Source organism: Peromyscus maniculatus, chromosome 22, assembly GCF_049852395.1.
Source record: "Peromyscus maniculatus bairdii isolate BWxNUB_F1_BW_parent chromosome 22, HU_Pman_BW_mat_3.1, whole genome shotgun sequence".
Lineage (NCBI taxonomy): Eukaryota > Metazoa > Chordata > Mammalia > Rodentia > Cricetidae > Peromyscus > Peromyscus maniculatus.
Genome location: NC_134873.1, coordinates 2,742,100 through 2,765,607, shown reverse-complemented (window position 1 = coordinate 2,765,607; position 23,508 = coordinate 2,742,100). Strand labels below are relative to the sequence as shown.

The 23,508-nt window shown below is 60.3% G+C and overlaps 1 protein-coding gene across 10 annotated transcripts in view; it reads right to left on the bottom strand.

The window, feature by feature from the left end:
• The window catches only part of Celf5 (CUGBP Elav-like family member 5), a 29,489-nt gene extending 8,556 nt beyond the window's left edge, over positions 1-20,933 (bottom strand). For 2 of the 10 annotated variants that reach the window (XM_042267467.2, XM_042267468.2), the window contains exons 1-9: positions 20,687-20,933; positions 14,157-14,239; positions 6,625-6,673; positions 6,058-6,186; positions 4,187-4,266; positions 2,593-2,739; positions 1,629-1,770; positions 1,406-1,552; positions 503-565 (exon numbers count right to left, since the gene is read on the bottom strand). In XM_042267467.2, the coding sequence (XP_042123401.2) occupies positions 503-565; positions 1,406-1,552; positions 1,629-1,770; positions 2,593-2,739; positions 4,187-4,266; positions 6,058-6,186; positions 6,625-6,673; positions 14,157-14,239; positions 20,687-20,831 (985 nt within the window). In that variant the 5' untranslated portion in view covers positions 20,832-20,933. Of the gene's footprint in view, positions 1-502; positions 566-1,405; positions 1,553-1,628; positions 1,771-2,592; positions 2,740-4,186; positions 4,267-6,057; positions 6,187-6,621; positions 6,674-8,299; positions 8,321-8,579; positions 8,713-9,002; positions 9,074-9,309; positions 9,506-14,156; positions 14,240-20,096; positions 20,277-20,686 lie in introns of those variants that run through there. The other 8 variants (XM_006978123.4, XM_015996890.3, XM_042267465.2 and 5 more) reach the window with 8 other exon arrangements.
• Between the last annotated feature and the right edge of the window lie 2,575 nt (positions 20,934-23,508).

The window sequence follows — 23,508 nt, the reverse complement described above, 5'->3', positions numbered from 1 at the left end:
CAGAGGGTGGGACCCCGGGGGGAGCAGAGGGTGGGACCCCGGGGGGAGCAGAGGGTGGGACCCCGGGGGGAGCAGAGGGTGGGACCCCGGGGGGAGCAGAGGGTGGGACCCCGAGCCGGAGCAGAGGGTGGGACCCCAAGCCGGGGCAGAGGGTGGGACCCCGGGGGGAGCAGAGGGTGGGACCCCGGGGGAGCAGAGGGCGGGACCCCTGGGGGAGCAGAGGGTGGGACCCCGAGCCGGAGCAGAGGGTGGGACCCCGGGGGGAGCAGAGGGTGGGACCCCGAGCCGGAGCAGAGGGTGGGACCCCGAGCCGGAGCAGAGGGTGGGACCCCGGGGGGAGCAGAGGGTGGCCCCCCAAGCCAGAGCAGAGGGTGGGGCCCCGGGGGGAGCAGAGGGTGGGACCCCGAGCCGGAGCAGAGGGTGGGACCCCGGGGGGAGCAGAGGGTGGGACCCCGAGGGAGCGGGCACAGGCTTGCCCGGGGTCAGGCCGGGGCTGCCTCACCTGTGTACTGCTGGACTCCGGAGAAGGCGGGGTGCAGGGTCTCGGCCACAGTGGGGCTCTGGGCTGCGGGGCAGAGGGCGAGCTGAGCCCCGACATCCACGGCCACCCCAGTCCCCCCCTGTGTTACCCCCATGGCGAGTCAGAGAAACAGGGGCGCACCCTCGCCCAGGGCGCCCGGAGAGCAGGGGACGGGAACCATGTGCCCATCACCCCGCAGCCCCCACCCTGCCCTCTGGGCACCCAGGAAACCCCTTACCTAAGAGGCATCCCCCACACACACCCCGCCCTGACCCCCCCAGCCTGTGGGGATCCCCGAGTTCCCCCATTAGCACGCAGGGCCCCATTTCTGCAATGCCCAGAATCGCCGCTGGCCGCAGAATAAAGGATGAAGTCAGCAGCCGCTGTCACCCCGGCACTTGGGAGGCGGGGCAAGAGGACTGCCCTTAGTTTAAGGCCAGCCAAGGCTAAGGGGTGGCTTCAGACCAGCCTGAGCCACAGAGGGCATCCAAGAGCAGCCTAGCCTGGGCTACACAGGGAACTGAAAGCCAGCCTGGACTACACAATGTGACCTCCCCCATCTCAGACAGCAAACCAGGAGGGGCAGGTGCCTGACACTGGCCGGAGGCCCCTCCCCGCCCCCACCCAGCTCTGACGTCGCCTGTCTGTCCCATTTTCCCAGTTCTGGAAGCCAGCGAGATTACTGAACTGGATTTCGAACCCAGAACCTCCCCCATGCACGATTCTCACGTAGCCTCTTCCTGCGCTCACACCTGCCCGGGCGCCCCTCGTCCTGCCCTGCCCTGCCCAGGATGTCGTGCTGTGGGGACCTAGGTATGTCCCCCGGCCACCGTGCCCACTCCAGACACCGTCCCAAGCTCTCGGGCGCCCTCTCTCCCGAGTTACCTGGGTAGGGGACGAGGCCATTGGCGTACACAGTCTCCAGGGCAGGGTGGCTCCCAGGGAAGGGCAGGACTCCTGGGAAGCCATTGGGAATGGGCGCCACCAGGCCAGGGACGGCGGCGGTGCCCAGCAGTGGGGGCGAGTGCAACCCTGAGGAGGGGAGAGGGTGAGACATGGAGGGGGGACCCAGGCACGGGGCGGGGGGCCTCCCGGAAGCTGCTCTCACCGGAGGTGGGGGCGATGGGCGTGGCGGGCAGACCGTTAAGACTGACGGCGCCGATCTGCTGGATGTGGCAGGGGGGGAAGGCCACGCCCGGGCTCAGGTAGCTGCCGGAGGTGGACAACACCGTCGTCTGCTGCTGCATGAGCTGGGGACACAGAGGCTGTGAGTGGGGCCAGGCCCACCGCGGCTCAGGGGTGGGGGAGGATTCCCATGAAGGTTACAGCCGAAGCTGGGCTCAGGGCTCAGTCAGAAACGCGGCCTCGGCTGGAGGTCACTGGGGCGGGATCAGGGGTCAGTGGGCATTAGCACTGGGGTTCGGCTTAGATTCGGGGCTCAGAGAGAAATGGAGGCCTGGACTGAAGTTCATTCTGGGATCAGGGATCAGGCAGGCATTAGGGCTCAGCCTGGGATCGGGGCTCAGTCTGGGTTCAGGGCTAAGTTAGAAACTGAGTTGTGGGTCAGGATTCAGCCTGAGATTGGAGATCAGGCTAGGATCTGGGATCTGGGTCAGCACAGGATCTAGGCTTGGCCTTGACCCAGAACTAGGTTTAGAAAAAGGACTCCAGATTGGGGTTGGGTCTGCCCAGGAACAAGACAGACAGAGATTGGGGCTCGGCCTGGGATCAGGGATCAGGCAATGATCAAGGCTGAGTCAGGAGCTCAGCTGAAGTCAGCCTTGAGGATTTAGCCAGAGCTGGACCAAATGCAGATTCAGGGATGGTGAGATCCAGGCTCTGGGGTCAGAATGAGTGGGGACAGTGGTATTCTGCCCACAGTCAGGGCACGTCTGGGATTAGGGTGGTGGCTGTGTTTGGAACTGACTGTCCGTCAAGACCTGGGCTTTCGGCCTGGCCTGCGGCTCGGTTTACCCTGTGGGGCCTGAGGCTCAGCCCATCCAGGACAGGATCCTGGGTCAGGGAGAATGAGTGACGGGGAGAGGGAAGGGTGGGGCGGTGGGGCCACTCACAGCCTGGGCGTAGGCACTGTAGGGGCTGAAGGGCAGGGTGAGGGACGGCGTCAGGATGCCCAGCTGGCCGACCATCTGCTGCATGCGCCTCAGAGTCCGCTCTTTGTCCGTGTCGGCGAACTTGACCACCAGGCTGGAGGACGCCCCCTGGAAGGACAGTGTGTGGTGCTGGGATGAAGGGCAGGGGCACCCAGGACTCTGGGCGTCCCCGTGGATGAGAGTGGAGGTGCCAGCCGTGAATGAGTCCACATCCAGCAGAGCCAGGGCCACACAGGAAGTGCGCAGGCCTTGTCATCCTGGGCCTGGCGGTGTGGCGACCTGGCCTTAGGGTCTGCGAGGCAGCCACAGTCACAGTGACGGTGGTGGAGTATGCAAGTCCAAGGTTAATGTCTGGGACAAAAGTGTGTATCGGGGTGGGGTCCCAGCTGTAGTCATATCCCCAAAGGTGGGGGGGGGGATCCAGCGGCCAGAGAGGGAGAATGGAAGGGTTTGGGGGGCGCACCATACAGCCCACAGACCAGCTGAGGTTCCCATCGCCAGGGCACGTGATGGGTGACTGCGCCAACCACTCGCTCTAGAACTGAGTTAGGAACTGGGGCTCAGTGTGGGATCAGGGGTCAGTGTATGAGGAACTGGGGCCCAGGATCCAGAGCTTAGTCCGGGATCAGGGCTCAGCCAGGTCCTTTCTGGTAATTGGGCCCAGATGCTCCCAGCCAGGCTTGCAGACACCTCCTGGGACAGACAACCTGCTCCTTGGCTTTGGTTGTGAGGGAGTCAACCTCGTGTGACCTGAACCTGCCCGGCCATGTTAGGGAGGAAGCTGCTGCTGTAAGGCTGGGGATTCTGTTCACCTGTAGTGGTGCAGACTCCCGGGGACCCTCCCTGGGGGATAGACCACGGCCATGCCTGGGTGGTTCTACATCTTGGACACCTGCTCCCCACTCCCTCATGGTCTCCAGGACCCCCATTATCTCCATACAGTTTCTCCAGACCAGCCCTCATCCTCCCGGTGGGGACCTGAGCTCGGCTGCCCAGCCAGGCTCTCAGAATCTTTTCCTTTGCCCGATAGTGACCCTGACATAAAGGACCTATGCAAACGGCCTGGCAGCCCCCCTCACTTGGTGCCCAATGTGGCTCCCTACTGCCCTAGAACGGAGTCCTTGGTCTCTACACATTGTCCAGCCACTGGTCCTGCTCCTCAGCCTGTGACGTGACCACGAGCTAAGATCACAATGCACCAGGACAGCGTCTGGTCACACAGCCCTGATCGAGGCCTCCCGTCTGACGCAGTCTAGGAAGGTGTAACACCCATTGCTCCCAGCCGCCCTAATCCCCCCCCCCTGCCCCCGCCGCTGTAGCGGGGCGGGTCTCACTCCCCCCCCCAAGCCGCAGGGCGGGTCTCACTCCCCCCCCCCCCCCCCGTCCCCGCCGCAGGGCGGGTCTCACTCCCCCCCCCCCCCCCCCCGTAGCGGGGCGGGTCTCACTCCCCCCCCCAAGCCGCAGGGCGGGTCTCACTCCCCCCCCCCCCCCCCCGTCCCCGCCGCAGGGCAGGTCTCACTCCCCCCGCCCCCGCCGCAGGGCGGTTCTCACTCACCGGCATGGTCTGGCTGCCATGCAGGGCGTGGATGGCCGCCTGGGCCTCTGTGTGGGAGGAAAACTTCACGAAGGCACAGCCTGGGGGAGAGGGAGGTAGAGGTGAGGACAGACCGAAGGATGCAGAGGGTGGGGATAAAGGGGACTCACGAAAGACAGGAGACACGAGTTCACCCAGACATGGGGAGGCCAGGGTGGCCTGGACAGACAAGACACACGCCATCTTCCAGCGACAGACGTAATGTCAGCAATGAATTCAGCCAAATAGATAAAAGTCAGTCATCTACCTCCACCTGCCTGCCCACATTTTCATCCGTCTCTCTACCCACCTACCCACTAATCTGTCGGTCTGTCTGTCCCTCTATCCATTCATCCACCCACCCAATCCATCCACCCACCCATCTGTCCATCCCTCTGTCCATTCATCAATCTGTCCGTCTATCCGTTCATCCATCCATCCATCCACCTATTCATCTGTCCATCCATCCATCCATCTACCCACCCGTCCGTCCATCCATCCATCCACCCACCCACCCGTCCATCAGTCTATCCATCCATCCATCCATCCACTCACCCATCTGTCTGTCCGTCCGCCCATCCACCCATCCACCCATCTGTCCGTCTACCCATCCATCCATCCACCCATCCATCCATCCATCCATCCATCCATCCATCCATCCATCCACCCACCCGTCCATCCATCCATCCACCCATCCATCTGTCTGTCCATGTGGTCAGCCAGCAGGAAGTCAGGTCAGCTGCCAGCGACTGTGTTGAGACCCTGACGGTCACACACACTCTCAGAAGTTCCCATTAGAACGACCGAGACAAAGGTTTGAAGAGTCAGTCACCAGCTCTGACCTCCAGGGTGCAGAGGGTGAACTGGGACCTGTGGATCATGGCAGCTGGTCAGACAGACGGATACACAAAGTCATGTGGTGGCCACCGAGGCAGATGCACCCCCAGCCAGGGTCATATACCATGGATCCAGGGCGGGACCAGTTTGCCAGTTATACAGATGGACAGACAGACACTTGAAGACAGACAGAACTTGAGACACTCAGGACCTGAGAGAAGCCGAGAGGCTCGGGCCATGGTCCCGAGGACCAATCTGCGGGGACACGACAGCCCCAACTAAACAGACACTCAGGTGGGGCCAGGGATGACCCCGCCCTCCCACAGACCTGACCCGTCTCCGCAGCCGGCCCCTCCAGCCCCTCTCTTTTCCAAGCTATTGTTAAAACAGGGAGTGACAGGGACTAAGAGCCAGGCCGGCGTTACCAAGCTCCGACATTACTGCAGGGGTCCCGATGACAGCCTTGTGCACGGCTCCTCTCCCCACCCTCAAGCCTATCTGCTCTCCTCCCTCCACTTCAGGACTAGGATATGAAAATCCTCAAGGTCTGGAGAGACGGCTCAGCGGTTAGAGCACTGGCTGCTCTTCCAGAGGTCCTGAGTTCAGTTCCCAGCACCCACATGGTGGCTCACAGCCATCTGTGATGAGATCTGGCGCCCTCTTCTGGCCTGCAATCATACATGCTGTATACATAATAAATAAATTAAAAAAGAAAAAGAAAGAAAAAATCCTCAAGAATGATCAGTCCCTGGTGCAACCTCAGCCTCCCTGCGGTCCCTGCCATCACCTCCTGACCCACCCCTCCCGCTCTACGCCTTCCCACAGGCCACGCCCACCTCAGGCCTGTCTCTTCCTAAAGTCCCACCCATCACCCGCTCTGCTACTCCCTCTGCAAGACTGAAGCCCCGCCCCAGGAGCCACCTAAGCCCCGCCCTCCCCCATGGTAGCCCCGCCCACCCGTGGGCCCTCCAAGCCCCTCCCCTCCGCGAGGCTCCGCCCCACCGCGTGCCAATCACCTTTGCTGCTCCCGTCGGGTCCGCGCAGCACTGTGCATTCGTCGATGACGCCAAAGGGCTGGAAGAGCCTGAGCACGTCTTCCTCCGACTGCTGCTTGTTGAGCATGCCCACGAACAGCTTCCGGTCCCCTGTGGGCGGAGCCCCGGCCCACGGCCCCGCTGAGCCCGCGCTAGCCCCGCAGACCCCCGGCCCTGACCTGAGCTGCCCCAGGACCTTGGCTCAGGCCGCCCTGCTGCCCGGGGTTGATGGGGAAGGGAAGCAGAGACACTGAGGGGGCGTTAGGGAGGGAGAGACTCGGGGACAGTCAGGATCAGGGGAGAGAGAGCGCGCTCCAGGGGGGTCTACTTCCTGTCCCGACCCACAGCCGAGCTCCTACATGTACACGAGGTCCCCACAGCCTTGCCCACACCTCTCCCCACATCCCAAGTCTGCAGCCTCCGGGCGCCCGTGAGGGAACGGGAAGGGTGTGGGGTGTCTGAAGTCTGGGGGAGCAGCCGGAGCCCCGACCCCGAGGCTGCGGACAGGACCTGCTGCAGAGGCCACGGCCACGGGGAGATTACTACTACCTCCACGGCTCTCACTGTCCGCCGGCTTCACCTGGATCGGGCGCGCCATCTGTGGAAAGGGGGAGCACAGTCAGGGCGGCCGGGGACCGAGTGGGGCGCGGGCGCCTTCCCTAAGCTCTGCCCGGCACCGGCTGCCCACTTTTTCTTGGCACACACTCAAGCAATCAAACCCGGGGACAAAACTAGTCCCGCGAACTCTTAGCTAGCCTTCAAAACCCAATGGCAGTCATCCTCAAAACAGGGCGGGCTGTCTGGAAATGTCGGGGATCCCCGAGCTCTGTGCGTCAATTTCGCATTGTCATTTCTGTCTTCAAGAAGTCAGTTGGCTTCTGAGCCCTGTGTCTGGACTTGGCTGCGTGACTTCCTCCAGCATAGAACCTGCTGGAAATGAAGCCACGGCTGTGAACTTCATGCTAGAGGGCTTGCTCTCTGGGCACGGAGTCCAAGTGTGCCAGCCTGGGCACGGAGTCCAAGTGTGCCAGCCTGGACACGGAGTCCAAGTGTGCCAGCCTGGGCACACAGTCCAAGTGTGCCAGCCTGGACACGGAGTCCAAGTGTGCCAGCCTGGGCACACAGTCCAAGTGTGCCAGCCTGGACACGGAGTCCAAGTGTGCCAGCCTGGGCACGGAGTCCAAGTGTGCCAGCCTGGGCACGGAGTCCAAGTGTGCCAGCCTGGACACACAGTCCAAGTGTGCCAGCCTGGACACGGAGTCCAAGTGTGCCAGCCTGGACACGGAGTCCAAGTGTGCCAGCCTGGACACACAGTCCAAGTGTGCCAGCCTGGACACGGAGTCCAAGTGTGCCAGCCTGGGCACGGAGTCCAAGTGTGCCAGCCTGGACACGGAGTCCAAGTGTGCCAGCCTGGACACACAGTCCAAGTGTGCCAGCCTGGACACACAGTCCAAGTGTGCCAGCCTGGGCACACAGTCCAAGTGTGCCAGCCTGGGCACACAGTCCAAGTGTGCCAGCCTGGGCACACAGTCCAAGTGTGCCAGCCTGGGCTAGCCGCTGCTGACTCCCCGGGGGATGCGTTTGAAGAACTGAAACTGCCTTCGCTGGCCTGGGGAATCAGGAACAAATAAAATGTCTGGGAGTGGTTGTTCCTGGGCTGCAGCTGACTGACACCTGAACCCATTGTTCTGGACTCCTGTGTGTCCCACCCCAGAAAATGGCATTGGATGGTATCGCTCCCCTGCCCCACAGCCCCACACAGCCCCAAGGACAGACCGGAAAGGGGCCGCACATCTGGGAGGCCGTGATTTGCATCCCTTGGTCCCTGGATGGAGTCCTCCTCCTGACTGGGAGACTCACTCGGGTGAACTCCTACGCGTCCTTCAAAACCCAGCTCAAAAGTCCCACAGCAATCCCCCCTTTCCTCGGGGCTCCTCAGTGCCTCCCGCCTCTACCCTGTCTCCCTCCAGACAGAAGGGGAAGGCAGTGGAGCTTAGCGTCACCCCATGCTAGGGGTAAGGAAGGAGGGGACCAAGAAGGCCCAGGAGCCAGGAGTGGGGTCGCCGCCAAGTCAGATCAGGCTAGCCCCTTCACACGCAGCCCTGTGACTCTGGGCTGGGATGCGCACACCTGACAGCCCTGGACCGGCCCAGTGACCCTCGCTCCCCCCACCTGGCTGTGAGCACCCCTCTCCCCTCCCCCTTCCCCCCTCCCCCCCACTCACCTCTCCCTTCTCTCACACCCCTCTCCACACGCCTCCCCTCCCGTACACCCCTCGCCTCCTGCACACCTCTCCCCTCACGCACACCCCTCCCCCTCCAGTGCACTCGACTTCCTCCGGCCCCTCCCCTTCCGGAATCCTCCTCTTGCACCCACTTTGCGAGCCCATCCCCTCCCCTCCTCTAAGACCCTCCGGGGACTCGCACTACCTGCCCGGACGCTGCCCCACCAGCCAGCCAGATCCTCCCACCCCCCCCCCACCCGACACCCCATCCCCTCTGCACCTGGGTACCACACCCGACCCCGGGGTCGGGGAGGGAGGCGATTTGAACCGGATAGTTCCGCTTCTGGGGTCAGGGCAGCGAGGGGTGTAGGGGGACGAGGCAGGGGAGGGGTCCCCCAGATCTAGCCTCCTGGTCCCCCACGGCCCCTCCCACACGCCCCCGCCGGCCCTCCCCCTCCACCATCCTCCCTAGCACCTTGGGCAGATGAAGATGGGGTTGCCATGGCAACGCTGATTCACCCCGCGGAAGCCGGCAGTTGTCGCTGCCATGGAAACCGCCTCTTCGGGGCCCCTCCGAGTTCAGATCTCGCGGCGCACAAAAGAGATTTAAATATAATCTTTCAGAGATGAGGGAGGAGGAGGGGAGGGCAGGGGAGGGGGAGAGGGGTGCGCCCGGTTCCGTCGCCATCACCCCATCACCGACCTTGGTCTCCGGCGCTCCTGGGGTCCCCCCTCCACCCCACAGTGACGGAGAAGGGACCACGGAGCGCCCTCCCAGCCCGCACCACGTGCCTCCGCTGAGCGAGCGTCGGAGCTGGGTCCCCCCCACTCCCCGCCTCCCCCCATCTGTCCCACCCAGGTGCCCGCCCTCCCCGCCCTCCCCCCTGCACCTTCTGCAGCTCCCATCTCTGCCCCGCTTCCCGCCCCTCCTTCCTCTTTACATTCACCCAACACCCGTTCCTGTTGGATAGGATCGGGGACCCCAGGGAGGACCCTCACTCGTGTCGCACCGTGGGACAGCACCACCAGAAGTGGCCCACTCCCACGGAGGAGAAAATCTTTGGCGGGTTTTGGGGCAGCAGTGGGAGTTCTGTGGGGGAGACCATGTCTCCCGCCGCAGCCGGGTCTCTGTTCGGGACTCATTTCATCTCTGAGCCCGGTGTGTTACAGACGGGGAAACTGAGGCCTTTGGGCAAATCTCAGCTGGTCTAGCTGGGACCCTGCAGGTTTCTTCCGCAGTTGGAAGATTCCAGAACCAGACGTCGGCGGAAGCCACGGAAGAGAGAGAACACCCCACTCAGGCGGCCACGGCCCACTCTCCCCTCCCACCTGGACGCCGCGAACCCCTCACCTACCCTGAACCCCGCCATGGCGCCCTAGTGCCGCGACTGCAGTTACAGCCTCTCATCGCGGCATTGAAGGCCTCAGCCAGGGTGCCCTCGCGGGACCCCTCCCTCCCAGCAGCCCTCCCCTGGCCCTCCTCAAAACTGACGCCTTCCCCAGTGCTGGGGGGATGGTGGCTCGCCCCCAAACCCTCACCCTTAGCCAGTCAGACTGACGCCCAGAGAGGGGACCAGAACCGGAGCATGCACCCTCAGCTAGATGATGAATTACACCACTGGGCTGCAGAATACTACACAGACCAGAAAAAGCGCGGGAAGACGCCTTTCGTGGGGAAGAGGGCACAATGTGGGGGGAGGTTCTGGGAGCCGCCCGCGTGGTGGTGGGTGGATCCTGCACGAGTGCGCACCCCGTGCATGCGTGATCACGGCGGGTCCCCTAGGTGCCCCGTTTCACTGTTCACCCTGTTATTTGTAGCAGAGTCTCTCCCTGATCCTGGGACTTTTTATGGAGGTTCTGGGCTGGGACGCAGGTCTCCACGGAGGGGACCGCTCTCAGAGAACCCTGCCTAGACCGGTGCGGGGGGGGGGGGGGGGGGGGGCAGAGCACCCAGACGCCTGACGGCCAAGCAAGGCCTCTGCTGAGCATCTGCGGGCAGGTAGCCTTAGTCTTCCTGTCTGCTGGGCCAGCGTGGCATGTGGAGAAACTGAGGCCTGGGGGTTTGTAGCTGGACACCAACCCCCGATCTCAATGAAGACAGGCGCAGAATGGCAGGCTCTGGTGTATCCTGTTGCAGTGTGGCGGAGGCCTCGCCTGCCGTCAGTGCAGGGCCACGTGGGGTCCTCTGTGCCTGTCCCCCGCAGCTGCATCTTTGGGTGGGGGCTCGCGGTGGTGCGGGCACGGCTGCAGTCCCGCACACTCTAGAATGCCCGCCAGGACGGCTGGATGCGGAGTCTGGAACATTCTGAGTCACTCACATCCAGCACTGGCAGCAGAGTCTAGAACGTTCTAGATCGCCAAGCACTCATCACGCTGCAGGTCCCAGAGTCCCTCGGGCGGCTGGCCTCCATTCCAGTATGTTCCAGGTCCCTAATTTCCAGCACGGCTTCTAGTCTCAAGTTTCAGAACGTTCCAGATATGCGGTGCAATGGCAGCCGGCTCCAAGTCTAGAATGTTCCACGTCTTCACTGTCCCACACCCTGTGGCCACGAGGCGCTTTCACATCACACGTCAGTTTCTCAGATGAAATGACATCAGCTCAGAACTTCTGAGTCCCAGCAGCAGGACGACACTCTCCGAGAGGCCCATAGGAGGCGCGGGCCCTGAGGGGGCACTGCGAGCCACCACCCTCAGGGCTGCCCCATCAGGCCCCACAGTTGTGTTTCTAATAAAGTTTTATTGGCACATGGCTGTGCGTGGGGTAATACATGCCTGACCGAGCACGGCGTGGGTGCAGCCACAGGCACTGTGAATATCAAAGTTTCCAGTCACTATAAGGTCTGTGGATGTGAAGTTAACTTTGACCCTGGATTTTAATGGCGGGGGGGGGGGGGACACGGCTGTCCATTTAGAACAATTCGGAACATGACTCTCCTGTGTCAATCATGATTCACAGGTGGTGCAGTCCACGGGCCACTGAGAAAACTTCTACCCTGAGCCAGGTGTGGTGGCGCACCCCTTTAATCCCAGCACTCGGGAGGCAGAGGCAGGCGGATCTCTGAGTTTGAGGCCAGCCCGGGCTACATGTAACAATCATGTGCACAAACTGATGAGACCATAAGAAACAGTATGTGAAGAGTGAGCATGGAAGGGTAGGAACCTCCCCTTGGCACCCCCACCCCCCGACTGCTTTCCATTGGCCTCATGCTAAAATGCTGGGATCTAGGGAATGCTTTGTCAAAATAAAACCTAGTATTAAAATGAATTTCGACTTTAATTTTTTTTTGTACCTTTTAGTGTTTCTCTCAAAAAATTCTAATAACAGACATGTCTGGCCTTAGATTTTTTTCTTTTTTCTTTTTCTTCTTCCTTCCTTTTTTTTTCTTTTTTCTTTTTTTTTCTTTTTTTTTTTTTTTGGTTTTTCGAGACAGGGTTTCTCTGTGTAGCTTTGCGCCTTTCCTGGAGCTCACTTGGTAGCCCAGGCTGGCCTCGAACTCACAGAGATCCGCCTGGCTCTGCCTCCCGAGTGCTGGGATTAAAGGCGTGCGCCACCAACGCCCGGCTTCTTTTTTCTTTTCTAGACAGGGTTTCTCTGTGTAGACCTGGCTGTCCTGGAACTCACGCTGTAGCCCAGACTGGCCTCAAACTCACAGAGATCCACCTGCCTCTGCCTCTTGAGTGCTGGGATTAAAGGCATGCGTCACCACCACCTGGCTAGATTTTTAAAGGTTAACATTTTTTTCTAGAACATTTTCTATTTCTTCCTGTTCTAAGCAGGGTCTGTCCCTGGGTACTGTGAGCACACGGCTGGGTTGTTCTCTATGGGTGCTGAGCTGAGTCCTCCACCCCTTACATGCAAGGACTGTGTGATTGCCACATGTGTCCACAGGTGTCGTTTACCCTGAGAGGGCAGTCACCTTGGGTGAGATCCACTCTAACGTTGTCAATCAATGAAGCCTCCCAGTTCCCTTCTCAACCAGACACACCCCATCTTGACACTGCATCCCCCTGCATCTGTCCAGAACATCTGTCCTCTAGACAGCCTAATGTTCACACAGCTTTAACAACCCCAGGACCACATGGTCCTCCCTTATGACCTGCACACCTGGCCGTTTACAGTGTCACCACCTGATTGTGATGAACTGATCGGTGACATTTCCCCCACCATAAAAATCCTACACATCCACACCCTTACTGAACACTGTCGATGTGACCATGTTTGGGAAAAGGGTCTTATAGACAAATGACACAGAGGAAACGAGGTAGCCTCGGTGCCCTGTGTGGGGGAGAAGGAGCTATGGGCACACTGACAAGGAGAAACCAGGCAGAAGCCAGGAGCACCTGCAGGGAGGGGTGGGTACAGGGACGAGCACTGCATCTCCACAGAAGCCTAGGAAGGAATGGGGCATGATCAGCTTTGGAAGAGGGATGGATCCCCTTGACTGGGAGGTAGTCTGCTCAGCTGTGCTGGGAACCAGGAAGCCATGGTCTCCTCACCAGTCAAAGAGGTGGTGGGGTGAATGGATGACTGAATGATGCATAAATGGATGGATGGATGGATGGATGGATGGATGGATGGATGGATGGATGGATGGGTGGATGGATGGATGGATGGGTGGGTGGGTGGGTGGGTGGATGGATGGATGGGTGGATGGATGGGTGGATGGATGGATGGATGGATGGATGGGTGGATGGATGGATGGGTGGATGGATGGATGGATGGATGGGTGGATGGATGGATGGATGGATGGATGGGTGGATGGATGGATGGATGGATGGGTGGATGGATGGATGGATGGATGGATGGGTGGGTGGGTGGGTGGGTGGGTGGATGGATGGGTGGATGGGTGGATGGATGGATGGATGGGTGGATGGATGGGTGGGTGGGTGGGTGGATGGACAGATGGATGGATGGATGGGTGGATGGATTGGTAGGTGGATTGATGGGTGGGTAGATGGATGGAATTGTGTGAAAGGGAACGTCTGCGGCTGAGGAAATTATGACTTGCTCAAAGCCCATGCAGTACACATAGGAGGAACCGACTCTTCCTTCCATGCTCACGTATAGAAACAAGTGTGATGTGCACACTTGGAATCCCAGAGCCAGGCAGGTAGAATCAAGAGGTCTTGTTGGACTCCCTGCCTCCTTCCCAAGCTGCCTCCGAGTTTTAAAGAGCCAGTGGACGGCCTTAGGTAGATGCGCACACGCACACGCACCTGCTCACGGAGCGGCTTTGTGCCCACCTGACCGACCCCCATCTGTTCCTCCCACGTGGTTCCCATCTGCTGCAGACGCTCCGGTCACTGAACGTCACCCACCACGAGGACTTTGCCAGAGATACCCCACCACGAGGACTTTGCCAGCGCTACCCCAGGGCCAGCGTGTGCCCTCGAACCCCCAGAACGGGGAGCTAAATGATCTTCGCGTTGTAAAGCCCGCAGCCTCAGGTGTATTATTGGAGTCCCACGAAACATCAGATGCATCCACATGTCTCTTGGGGGGGAAGGAAGGCTCCCGTCTCTGTGGCCAGAAGACCCTGCCCCTGCCTCCCCTCGTGCCCCTGTCCCTTTCCTCTCCCTCTCGAGTCGCTGCCTCTGCTCCAGCTCCGAGGGCGTCCCGGATCATTGCCCAGTGCACCCCCGGGGGCCTCTGCACAGCAGTAGAGTGCATTTCTGACCAGGTCCGTTTGTGCCACCTACGACCATCACTCCTGTGACGCACAGAGCCCAGCATACAGTAGGCGCCCAATAGATGCTCACACTTACGCCCCTTTTGTTCTATCTGGGTCCACAGGCACAGGGAAGCCCAGCCTAGCCCCCTGGCTGTGAGTGCCCCTCCGCTCCGCGGACCACTCACCCCCGGCAGGGTCTTCTGTTCGTGCAAGGCCGTCTGAGCTTTGATGGCGGAGTCCCTGGCGCAGTATGTAAGGAAGGCACAACCTGGTGGGAGAGACGGCGTGTGAGAGGAGGACCCCATGCCATGGGCCCAGAGGGGTGGGGGAAGGGCAGCCCGGGCACCCAGGACAGCGGAAATTCCCACCGTGGTCCAGCCACACCGTGGAGTATTACGCAGCCATAACCAGAACTGAGGCTCCGACACTCCACAGCATAAAGGGGCCTTGAGGCCGCTGAGCCAATCACAGAAGGCCACACAGTGTGGATTCCATGAAAGGAAATGCCCGGAACAGGAGAACCAGACACAGGAAGTGGATTTTGGGGTGCTGAGGGCTGGGGAGAGGACAGGGAGTTGGAGTGTAAGGGGATCAGAACTTCGGGCTGGGGAGACGGGACGTCCTTTCGTGACCTCAGAGCTGGGGAGGTGGAGTTAGGAGGATGAGTGGGGGGCTCTGCGTTCAGAGAGTGTCGTGGATGGAGCCTGGAGGTCAGCTCCCCGCAAGTCCTCTGGGCTGCGCATGCCTGGAGGTCAGCTCCCCACAAGTCCTCTGGGCTGCGCATGCCTGTGCCAGAAGACTATGGTGTGGGGTCCTCTCTAACCTACCCACCCTGCTCTGGATACGGAGCTCACACCCCAAGTTAAAAACGCAAATCAGATGTGGTTGGACCGGAACGTGGGTTCCATGAAAATGTCACCCAGTTGATAGATGAATGATTGACACGTGGGCGTGTTCTTCCATGTGGTGAACTATTACACAGCCATGAAAAGGAAAGCTGTGTGTCCCACCCCGGGAAGGATGGACTTCAGGCTCCTGAGCTCGGCAGAGGACGCACAAGGAGCGTGGCCGGCGCTGCTGAGTCCTTATTTGGTCATTGGCACTGACAAATTCACACACAGGAAGGGGAACAGTGGGTGCTGGGCGGAGGTGGGTGCTGGGCGGAGGTCGGAGGGGAGCTAATGTTTCACAGGGGTAATTTTTAGTTTGGGAAGATGGGACACACAGCCAAGCCATGTGCTCACAGATGGAGCCAGGTGGGGAACATCACTATGGCTGGCCCTGGCTGTATTATTTTAACTGACTTTATTATTATTAGTTCTTTCTTTGTTTGTTTTTTGTTTTTTCCTGAGAGGGGGTTTCTCTGTGTAGCCCTGATTGTCCTGGAACTCCCTCTGTAGACCAGGCTGGCCTGGAACTCACAGAGCTCTACCTGCCTCTGCTGGGGTTAAAGGCATGGGCCACCACCACCACCACCACCTGGTCTCTAAGGCAGGTCCACCCTGCAGCCTGGAACTTGCCGCCATTGACCCCAGCACCCAGGAGTTCGAGGTCATTCTCGGGTACATAGAGAGTTCAAGACTGGCCTTGTATCAGAACCCCAAAAGGAGGAAGAAGAGGGAGGGAGAGGGAAGGAGGGAGAGGAGGGAAGAGGGAGGAGGAAGGAAAGATGAGGAGGGAGGAGAGGGCAAAGAGAATCGCCCCTGCAGTCCCAGGCCGCTGTCCGCGGTGCTGAAGCTCACCCCCCCCCCCAGCTCTGAGCCCTGATGGTACTGGGAAGGGAGGGTGTGTCCTGGCGTGCTGCTGGCCGAACCCCAACACCAGGGATGTCACCCCACTTAGAAAAGTCGTCCCTCTGTCTGGCGTTAGGAGGTTCCTGGGCACCGACGCCCCTAAGTCTGGGCACCTTGGGGACACAGTGGCTAAAGGCCATGTGCGTGAAGGCGGGGACCGCAGTGAGTGTCCCCTCACCTTGGTTTCTGAGGCTGGAGCTGGGGCTGACCGGCTGGGCCCCCCCATCCGAACTCAGTGCCGAGTCACGTGCCCGCTCACCCCCCACCTCGGCGATGGAGGTTGGTGTTCTTTCCCACCCACCCGGAAGGAACAAGACCCTGAGCTTCCCGGGCTGAGGGAGGAGCAACGGCCCTGTGTAGATGAGACAGACTCCCGGAGCTGGGGAAGTCGGGACATCGAAACAGAGGAGGCCACTAACGTCGGAGCCCTGGGGAGCCATGGGGGGCTTCTTCTTCGATGTTAACAACCCCCGCCCCAAACGACCACGAAGGCTGGAGATGCCACTGTGAGCTCACATCTGGGTGTGGTCAGAGCTTCAGCAGGACCTCCCAAACTGCTCAAGAGTTACATATGCTGACCGCTGTAGGAAGTGGACCAAGGCTCAGAGAGGACAGCACCCTCCCCAAGACACACAGCAATCAGAACATCTGCCTTTGAGCTGGGAGTCGGGGGTGAATGACTGAAGGGTTCCTGAGACTCAGAAAATTCCAGAATGTTGGAGAGGACATCATTAAATATTTTGATTATCTATTTACCTGTGGGGCCCCGGCATGCCTGTGAGGGGCAGACGACAACTTGTGGGGATCTGTTCCCTCTGGGGACCCACAGGGCACTGGGTGAAGGTTGTGATGAGCAGCCCAGCTGTGCTGGGAACTGAACTCAGGATCCTGAGGTGAGTGGTATCCACTCTGAGCCATCTCTCTCAACCACCTTATTCTGGAAACTGGCTCCTGGTCAACTCTGTAGCCAAGGCTAGCCTTGATTAGTGATCCTCCTGCCTCAGCTTTCTGAGTGCTGGGATCACAGATGCCCCACTGAACACTCGAGTCATAGCAAGAACAACTTCCTGTGACTCCACCTGGCCCATCCTGTCACCAGGAAGAAAAGCTGAGTGGCCCCCATTCACATCTGCAAACACATGCCTACCCCACCCCCGCCCCGTTCATCCTCCATGAAGCAGCAACCAGAGAAGCCTGTGATCACCAAGTCATATGTCTCTCCACCCACAGTGCTCCATCACTCCCACATTCCTCAGGGGCAAGGCCTAAGTCTGCCCTGCCCGTCTCTTTCCTCTGCTCCTCCAACAAAAGCTCCTTCCTTCACCAGGACCTGAGCAGGGATTGTGGTCAACCTGGGACATCATTCCTCAGATAACAAAATGAAGCCTTCACCCCGAACCTGTGAGAATCCTACCTCTGCCCCTTCCTCAGAGTCTGCATGAGGCCCATTTCAAGTGCTGCTGCACACTTGACCCAGGGGAAGGTATGGTGACAATTACTACACCTCCATGAGATCTGGGGACATCACCCACCCACCCACCCATCCATCCATCCACCCACCCAACATCCATCTATCCATCAATCCATCCACCCACCCATCCTTCCATCAATCCATCCACCCATCCATCCACCCATCCATCCATCCATCCACCCACCCACCCATCCATCCATCCATCCATCCATCCATCCATCCATCCATCCACTCACATACCCACCCACCCATCCATCCATCCGTCCATCCCTCCATCCATCCATCCACTCATCTATCCATCCATCCATCTATCCATCCATTCACTCATCTACCCATCCATCCATCCGTCCGTCCGTCCGTCCATCCCTCCATCCACCCATCCATCCATCCATCCCTCCATCCCTCCCTCCATCCATCCATCCACCCACCCATCCATCCGTCCATCCCTCCATCCACCCACCCATCCATCCACTCATCTATCCATCCATCCATCCATCTATCCATCCATCCACTCATCTACCCACCCACCCATCCATCCATCCGTCCGTCTGTCCGTCCATCCCTCCATCCACCCACCTCCATGCATTTTCCTCAAGCAAAGCCGGCTCCTTCCCTCCAGCTGTGTCCGGTCTCCGATGCAATCCTGACCGCTCTAGCACACAGCAGTCTCCTCCCTGTGGAGATTTCCCAGGGCCTTGCACCTCTGGGCCTTCAGAGATGCTGTTGTCTGCCTCAAGAACACCTTTCTCTACCTGCGAAGGCCTCTAGCCTGAACACTGGAGCATCGCCCACTCTGTGAGCCCAGGCCTTGTGCCCAGAGTTCATCAAAATCCACACCACCCTGTATTCTTTTCCAGCAGTTCCCTCTGAGATGTATGCTTCCAAGACCTTCTCTTAGGCAGCTAGGGAAACCGAGGCACACAGCTGGATGGTGTCTCATTTGAAGCCGTCATAGTGTCTCAAGAAAGCACCTGGCTGTGGCCCAGAGACGACTGTTCCTCCCACACCTGTGCCAGGCCATGTGTCCCCAAGGCTGCTTGTCGCTTCGGGGCTCCACATCCCCTCCTCCTGCCCCTGACAGCCATTGCTGCTCCCATGGTAACAGCAGGCCACCCCCCCCCCTGCACTGTCCCCCAGAGTGTGCCAATGCCGTCATTAACATGGAAATGCATAGGGCTTGTAGGGCTAGAGAGCCCCCGAAGGTGACCTGTCCTCCCTCAGAGGTGGGGGCAGGAGGACACCCCCCCCCATGTCAGCCCCCAGGTTCTACCCTGAGCCCTGGCTGAGGGAGGCCTTCGCACTCTGGATGGCTCCAGGGAGGGTCACAGAGGGTCCATGGGCCCCATCTCCTGCCCCTTCTCTGCGTCTCTCTGCAGCATTTAGGGCCTAGTCCGCCCTGGGATCCCACCCCTGCTGTTACGGGTTATCTTGAAGGTGTGAACAGAAACAAAGGCATTGGAATATTTGTGGGAGGTCCCAGGTGCGAGAATTCCAAGTTCACTCCATTCTGTCTCCATTGTCCTGAAGCCCAGGAAGGGGCAGCCACCGGCAGTCACACAGCAGAGGCCCGAGAAGAGCTCTCTTGAGCCAGGGTCTCATGTAGCCCAGGCTAGCCCTGAACTTGCTATGTAGCTGAGGATGACCTTGATCCTCCTGCCTGAGCATCCCAAGTTTCTGACTGACAGGCGTGTGTGCCACCATCCCTGGCCTTCGAACAGACTTCCGTCCAGACCCTGAGCCTTCCTTTACTGGCCTGTGGGGTCCCCACCTCCTCACTCGGGTGGGGCCTGGGAAGCGTCCACCTCTAGTCACTGGCAACCGGACCCTCCCTGGACCCACCGCCACCGCCGCCCAAATTCCCACCTCCTGAGCAATGTCCCCAAATCTCAAGGCCCCCAGACCACTGCATCTACCAGAAAGAAAATAACTCCGGTCCCCGGGCCTTCCGGTCCCCGGGCCTTGCGCCCCCACTGTCTTCTGCCTGGAGTTCCCAGGGGAGATGAGGAGCCTCCCACTCTAGCACCCGTGTGTGATCCCGGAGACCCAGGCCTCACCACTGCCCCCCAAGCCCCGACTTGGGGTGCCATGCAGGCAGCCTTCGGGTTCCCATCTGAAGTTTCTAGCCATGAGTACTTGAGCCAGACCCTGGGCTTCGGGTCCCGGTCCTGGGTGGGAATTAAATCTCCAGTCTCACGTGTTTGAGAACGAGGTTGGTAGAGAAAAGCGCTGGAGTGTGAAGGAGTTCCCTCCCTGCCATGGAGCCAGACCAGCCTCGAGGCCAGCTGGCCGCCCCGGGACCGTGCATTCGTTCATCTCTCATTCACTCATGCATTCATTCTCTCATTCATTGGTCCATCCATTGACTCGCTTGTCCGTTCATTCATTCACACACTCTCTCATTCATTCCATAGGCGGGTACCGGCCCATCCGGGGGAGCCCCTACCCTCCCCCCACCCCCAGGGTCCAGCCGGGGATGGAGACTGTGGTCTCAACCTTGGGGGTCCCCCAACACCTGCCCTCAGAGCTCGTCAAAGCCACCAGATTCAGACACTGGGGCCTGGGACGGAGCAGAGTGGGGCGACCCTGCCCCCCAGAAGCTCCATGGGAGGGGGAGCCAGGTTCTTGAGCCACCTGCCGGCGAAGCCACCCACGCGCGTCCTCGACACCCGGGATCTGGAGTCTGCCCAGCGGACCTCACATTCATTGTCTCGGCCTCAGCTCTGGCTCTGCCAGGTTCCACTTGAGCCCAGGGTGGGCGCAGGGGATCAGAAAGATGGCACCACCCAGACAGGGCTGCCTGGGTCCCTGCATCCCCTGGGCCGCAGCCTCAACCTCGCGCCCCCCCACGTCTTTGTAGTTACCGCTCAGCCCCGGGTCCTGGACATGTGTCCGGCAGCAGCCAAGCTGGCCCGGCTTTGTGAGCAGGAATCCCGGTCCCGAGGTGGGAAGTTCCCGGCCCAGCCAGAGAGACCCAGAGCGACGTGGTGGGGGTGGGAGACCGGGAGGCAGGGGTCCCCGGAGCTGCTGGCACAGGGCGGGAGGGGGGGGGTTCTGGGAATGGGAGGGAGAAGGGGAGAGAGAGGAAGATGCCTGGGGAGAGGAGGGAGATGGAGGGAGATGACGGAGAGCGATGGAGGAGGAGGGAGTGGGGAGGAGGGAGGGAGAGGGGGCGGAGGACGGGAGGGGGCAGCTGGATCGAGAGCGGCACCCCCAAGGCGGAGGAGGGTGCAGGGGAAGGTAAGGGGGTGCTGGGATGCAGGGGTGCAGAAGGAGAGGTATGGGGGAGGGATCCAGAGGGTTCAGGTGCAAGGGAGGGGTGTAGGGGACTAAGGGGGGGTGCAGGTGTAGAAAGAGAGGTGCAGAAAGGGGCCCGGGGTGCAGGAGGCAGGGCGCCGGGGTGCAGGGGTCAGGTGCGGGGATGCAGGGGCGGGTGCGGGGCGCGGGCGCCCACCTTTGTGCACGCCGGTGTGCGGGTCCTTGAGCACCGTCAGCTCGTAGATGCGGCCGAACTGCTCGAACAGCGGCTTCAGGTCCTGTTCGTGCAGGTGGCGCGGGATCTGGCCCACGAAGAGCTTGATGGCGTCCAGGTCCTTCATGCCGTCGGGCCGCGCCCCGGGGCGCTCGGGCCCGCTGCCGCCCACCGGCCAGGCCCGGGCAGGAGCTGCGGTGCCGCCGCGTCGCTCGGTCAGCGGCCCCGCCCGCGCACGGCTGCGCCACAGCGCCTCCCGCGGCCGCCTCGGGAACTGCAGGGGGCGGGTGGCGCCAGCCGGCGGAGGGGAAACTGAGGCCCAGGGGTCCCGGAGGTGTGGGAGGCTGCAGGCTGGACGTGTACATCAGAAAGACGGACAGGTCTCCCCACGCTGGCTTTGACATTCTTAATGTGTCCGTCACCGACAGCCATGAGATCGGCCCCCGCTGCCGGGTGCACTGGGGAGACTGAGGCGGGTGGAGCTGGAGATCTGGGCTAGCTCGGGCTACATGGTAAGAGCCTGTGTCAAGACAAAATAAGCAGCCACAGATGGGACGGTGGCTCTGCAAACAGTAGGTGAATAATGAAAGCCAGCCTGTGACGTGGACACAAAGGACTGGACAGGGGCAGGGGGATGACAGTGGAGGGCAGAGAAGCTGACAGGCCATTCAAGGAAAGAAGCAGAAGCCCAGGCTGGCCCTTGCAAGCAATCCTCCTGGCTCAGTTCTTGAGTCCTGGGATGACAGGCCCGCACTACCACATCCGGCTCATATTTTTAGGTTGAAGTTCCTAGTACCAGAGACGTCGTCTGTGTGTAGGCTGTGTGCGTTAAAACGGTGACATCTGCGGGGCGGTAGTGACCGCGCCTTTAATCCCAGCGCTCCAGAGGCAGAGGCAGGAGGATCACTGTGAGTTCGAGGCCAGCCTGGGCTATACAGAGAGTTCCAGGACAAGCTGGGGCTATGTCAAGAGACCTATCTCAAAAATAAACAAGCGATATTTTATTCATTGCAGATTTTTTGTGTGTTCATTTTAACTATTGCATGGAATATCCTCCATGTTGATGACTGGGTTTGGGGCTTTTTTTTTCTCCCAGAGGATGTGGAGGCAAAAGGATTAGGTTCATCCTTGGTTACACAGGGAGTTGGGGGCTAGCCTGGGCTACATGAGACAGTGTCTCAAATAAATAAAAGAATCAAATAGATGAGTCCTGTTCCTGCAATCCCTCTCTCTCTCTCTCTCTCTCTCTCTCTCTCTCTTCCTTTCTTTCTTTCTTCCTTTCTTTTCCAGACAAGGTTTCTCTGTGCAGCCCTGGCTGTCCTGTAACTCGCTCTGTAGAGACCAGGCTGGCCTTGAACTCACAGATCCGCCTGCCTCTGCCTTGGTGTGCTGGGATTAGAGCATGCACCACCACTCAGCTATAATTGGTTTTTGTAAAAGAATTTACTTATGTGCAGGTGTGTTGCCTGCATGGCTGTGCACATGAGTGCAGTGGTTGCAGAGACCGGAAGGGGGCGTCGGGTCCCCAGAACTGGAGTCACAGGCGGTTGTGAGCCCCGTGTGGGTGCTGGGAACCGAGCCTGGGCCCTCTGCAGGAACAGCTGGTGTGTTAACTGCTGAGCCATCCCTCCAGATCCCTATAATTTGTTTTAAAGAACAGGAACTGAGACCCAGAGAGGTTGATCCTTTGTGCAAAGTCACACAGCGGGAGTGCTGGAGTCTAACACCAGCTCTGGAAGCCCAGATGCCTCCCAGGATCCCTTCTGCTGTCCCCAAGCTCCAGGCAGCCCTGCCTGCGGCTCCTCGCTTGCTGTGGACACTAGAGGGAGACGGGACCGGCCCCCTGTGGGCTGGCTTCACGGTCGAGGGTGATGGCAGGGCTGTGGGGCGGGACAGAGCAAGGCCTGGGGTCAGGGGTTACCTCCGAGCAGCAGGGAGGCTGGGAGATGCTGAGGCTGGTCCTCAGACTGTTTCCATGGAGACCGGAGGAGGATGCCGGCAGCCCCCGCGGGCCTCTGAGCTGCGAGAATCGTTAAAAAGCATCGAGAGGGGGGACCAGGCCTCCCGGGAGCCGGGGATGCGGGTCAGAGGCGGGGTCCTGCCAACTGCCCCACAGCTGGCATCCACCTGCCTCAGCATCGGCCCTGGGGTAACGGGCTTCGAGCCATTTCAGTCCCAAAAACATGTGGGCGGAAGCGGCAGGTGGCCTGTGGAGGGAGCTGGGGCTCTTCCCTCAACCCCAGCACCATGTCAGCCTAAAACAGCACCTGTCTGGGGACTCCTCGCTGACACCCCGATTCCTGCAGCTGGTATCACCATAGCTATGGGGCAGGAGACCCGTGGCTGCTGGTCCAGGGGATGGGGGGGTCCCATCACCTTGTTCGGGCTTTTGTTCATGCTCAGGTGAGTGGGCTCTTTCAGAACTCACCTCAGCCTCAGTTGCCCATATCCAGGGCGGATTCGTTCTCAGAGGTGCTGAGCTGAGCCCCTGGCCTGCACCCACTCTGTGCCAGGAGCCCCCCATTGTGACGGGCACAGCCCCCCCCCCCCCCGAGGGCAGTCTTCCCTAACTCAGCACTGCAGGGGTGGGAGGGGCCACCCCTCCTGCTGCCCTTCCCTCCCAGGGTTCAGGGGAGGTCCGTCCAAGTGCCACCCAAGTCAGGGCTGGAACTGACTGTGTCACCAGCCCCCACATGCCCGGCCCAGCACAGACACCTGTGGATGCCACGGAGGGCAGTGACTTACAACTCCTTTGCTATTTAGTTTTGAAACAAGGTTTCATGTAGCCCAGGCTGGCCCCAAAC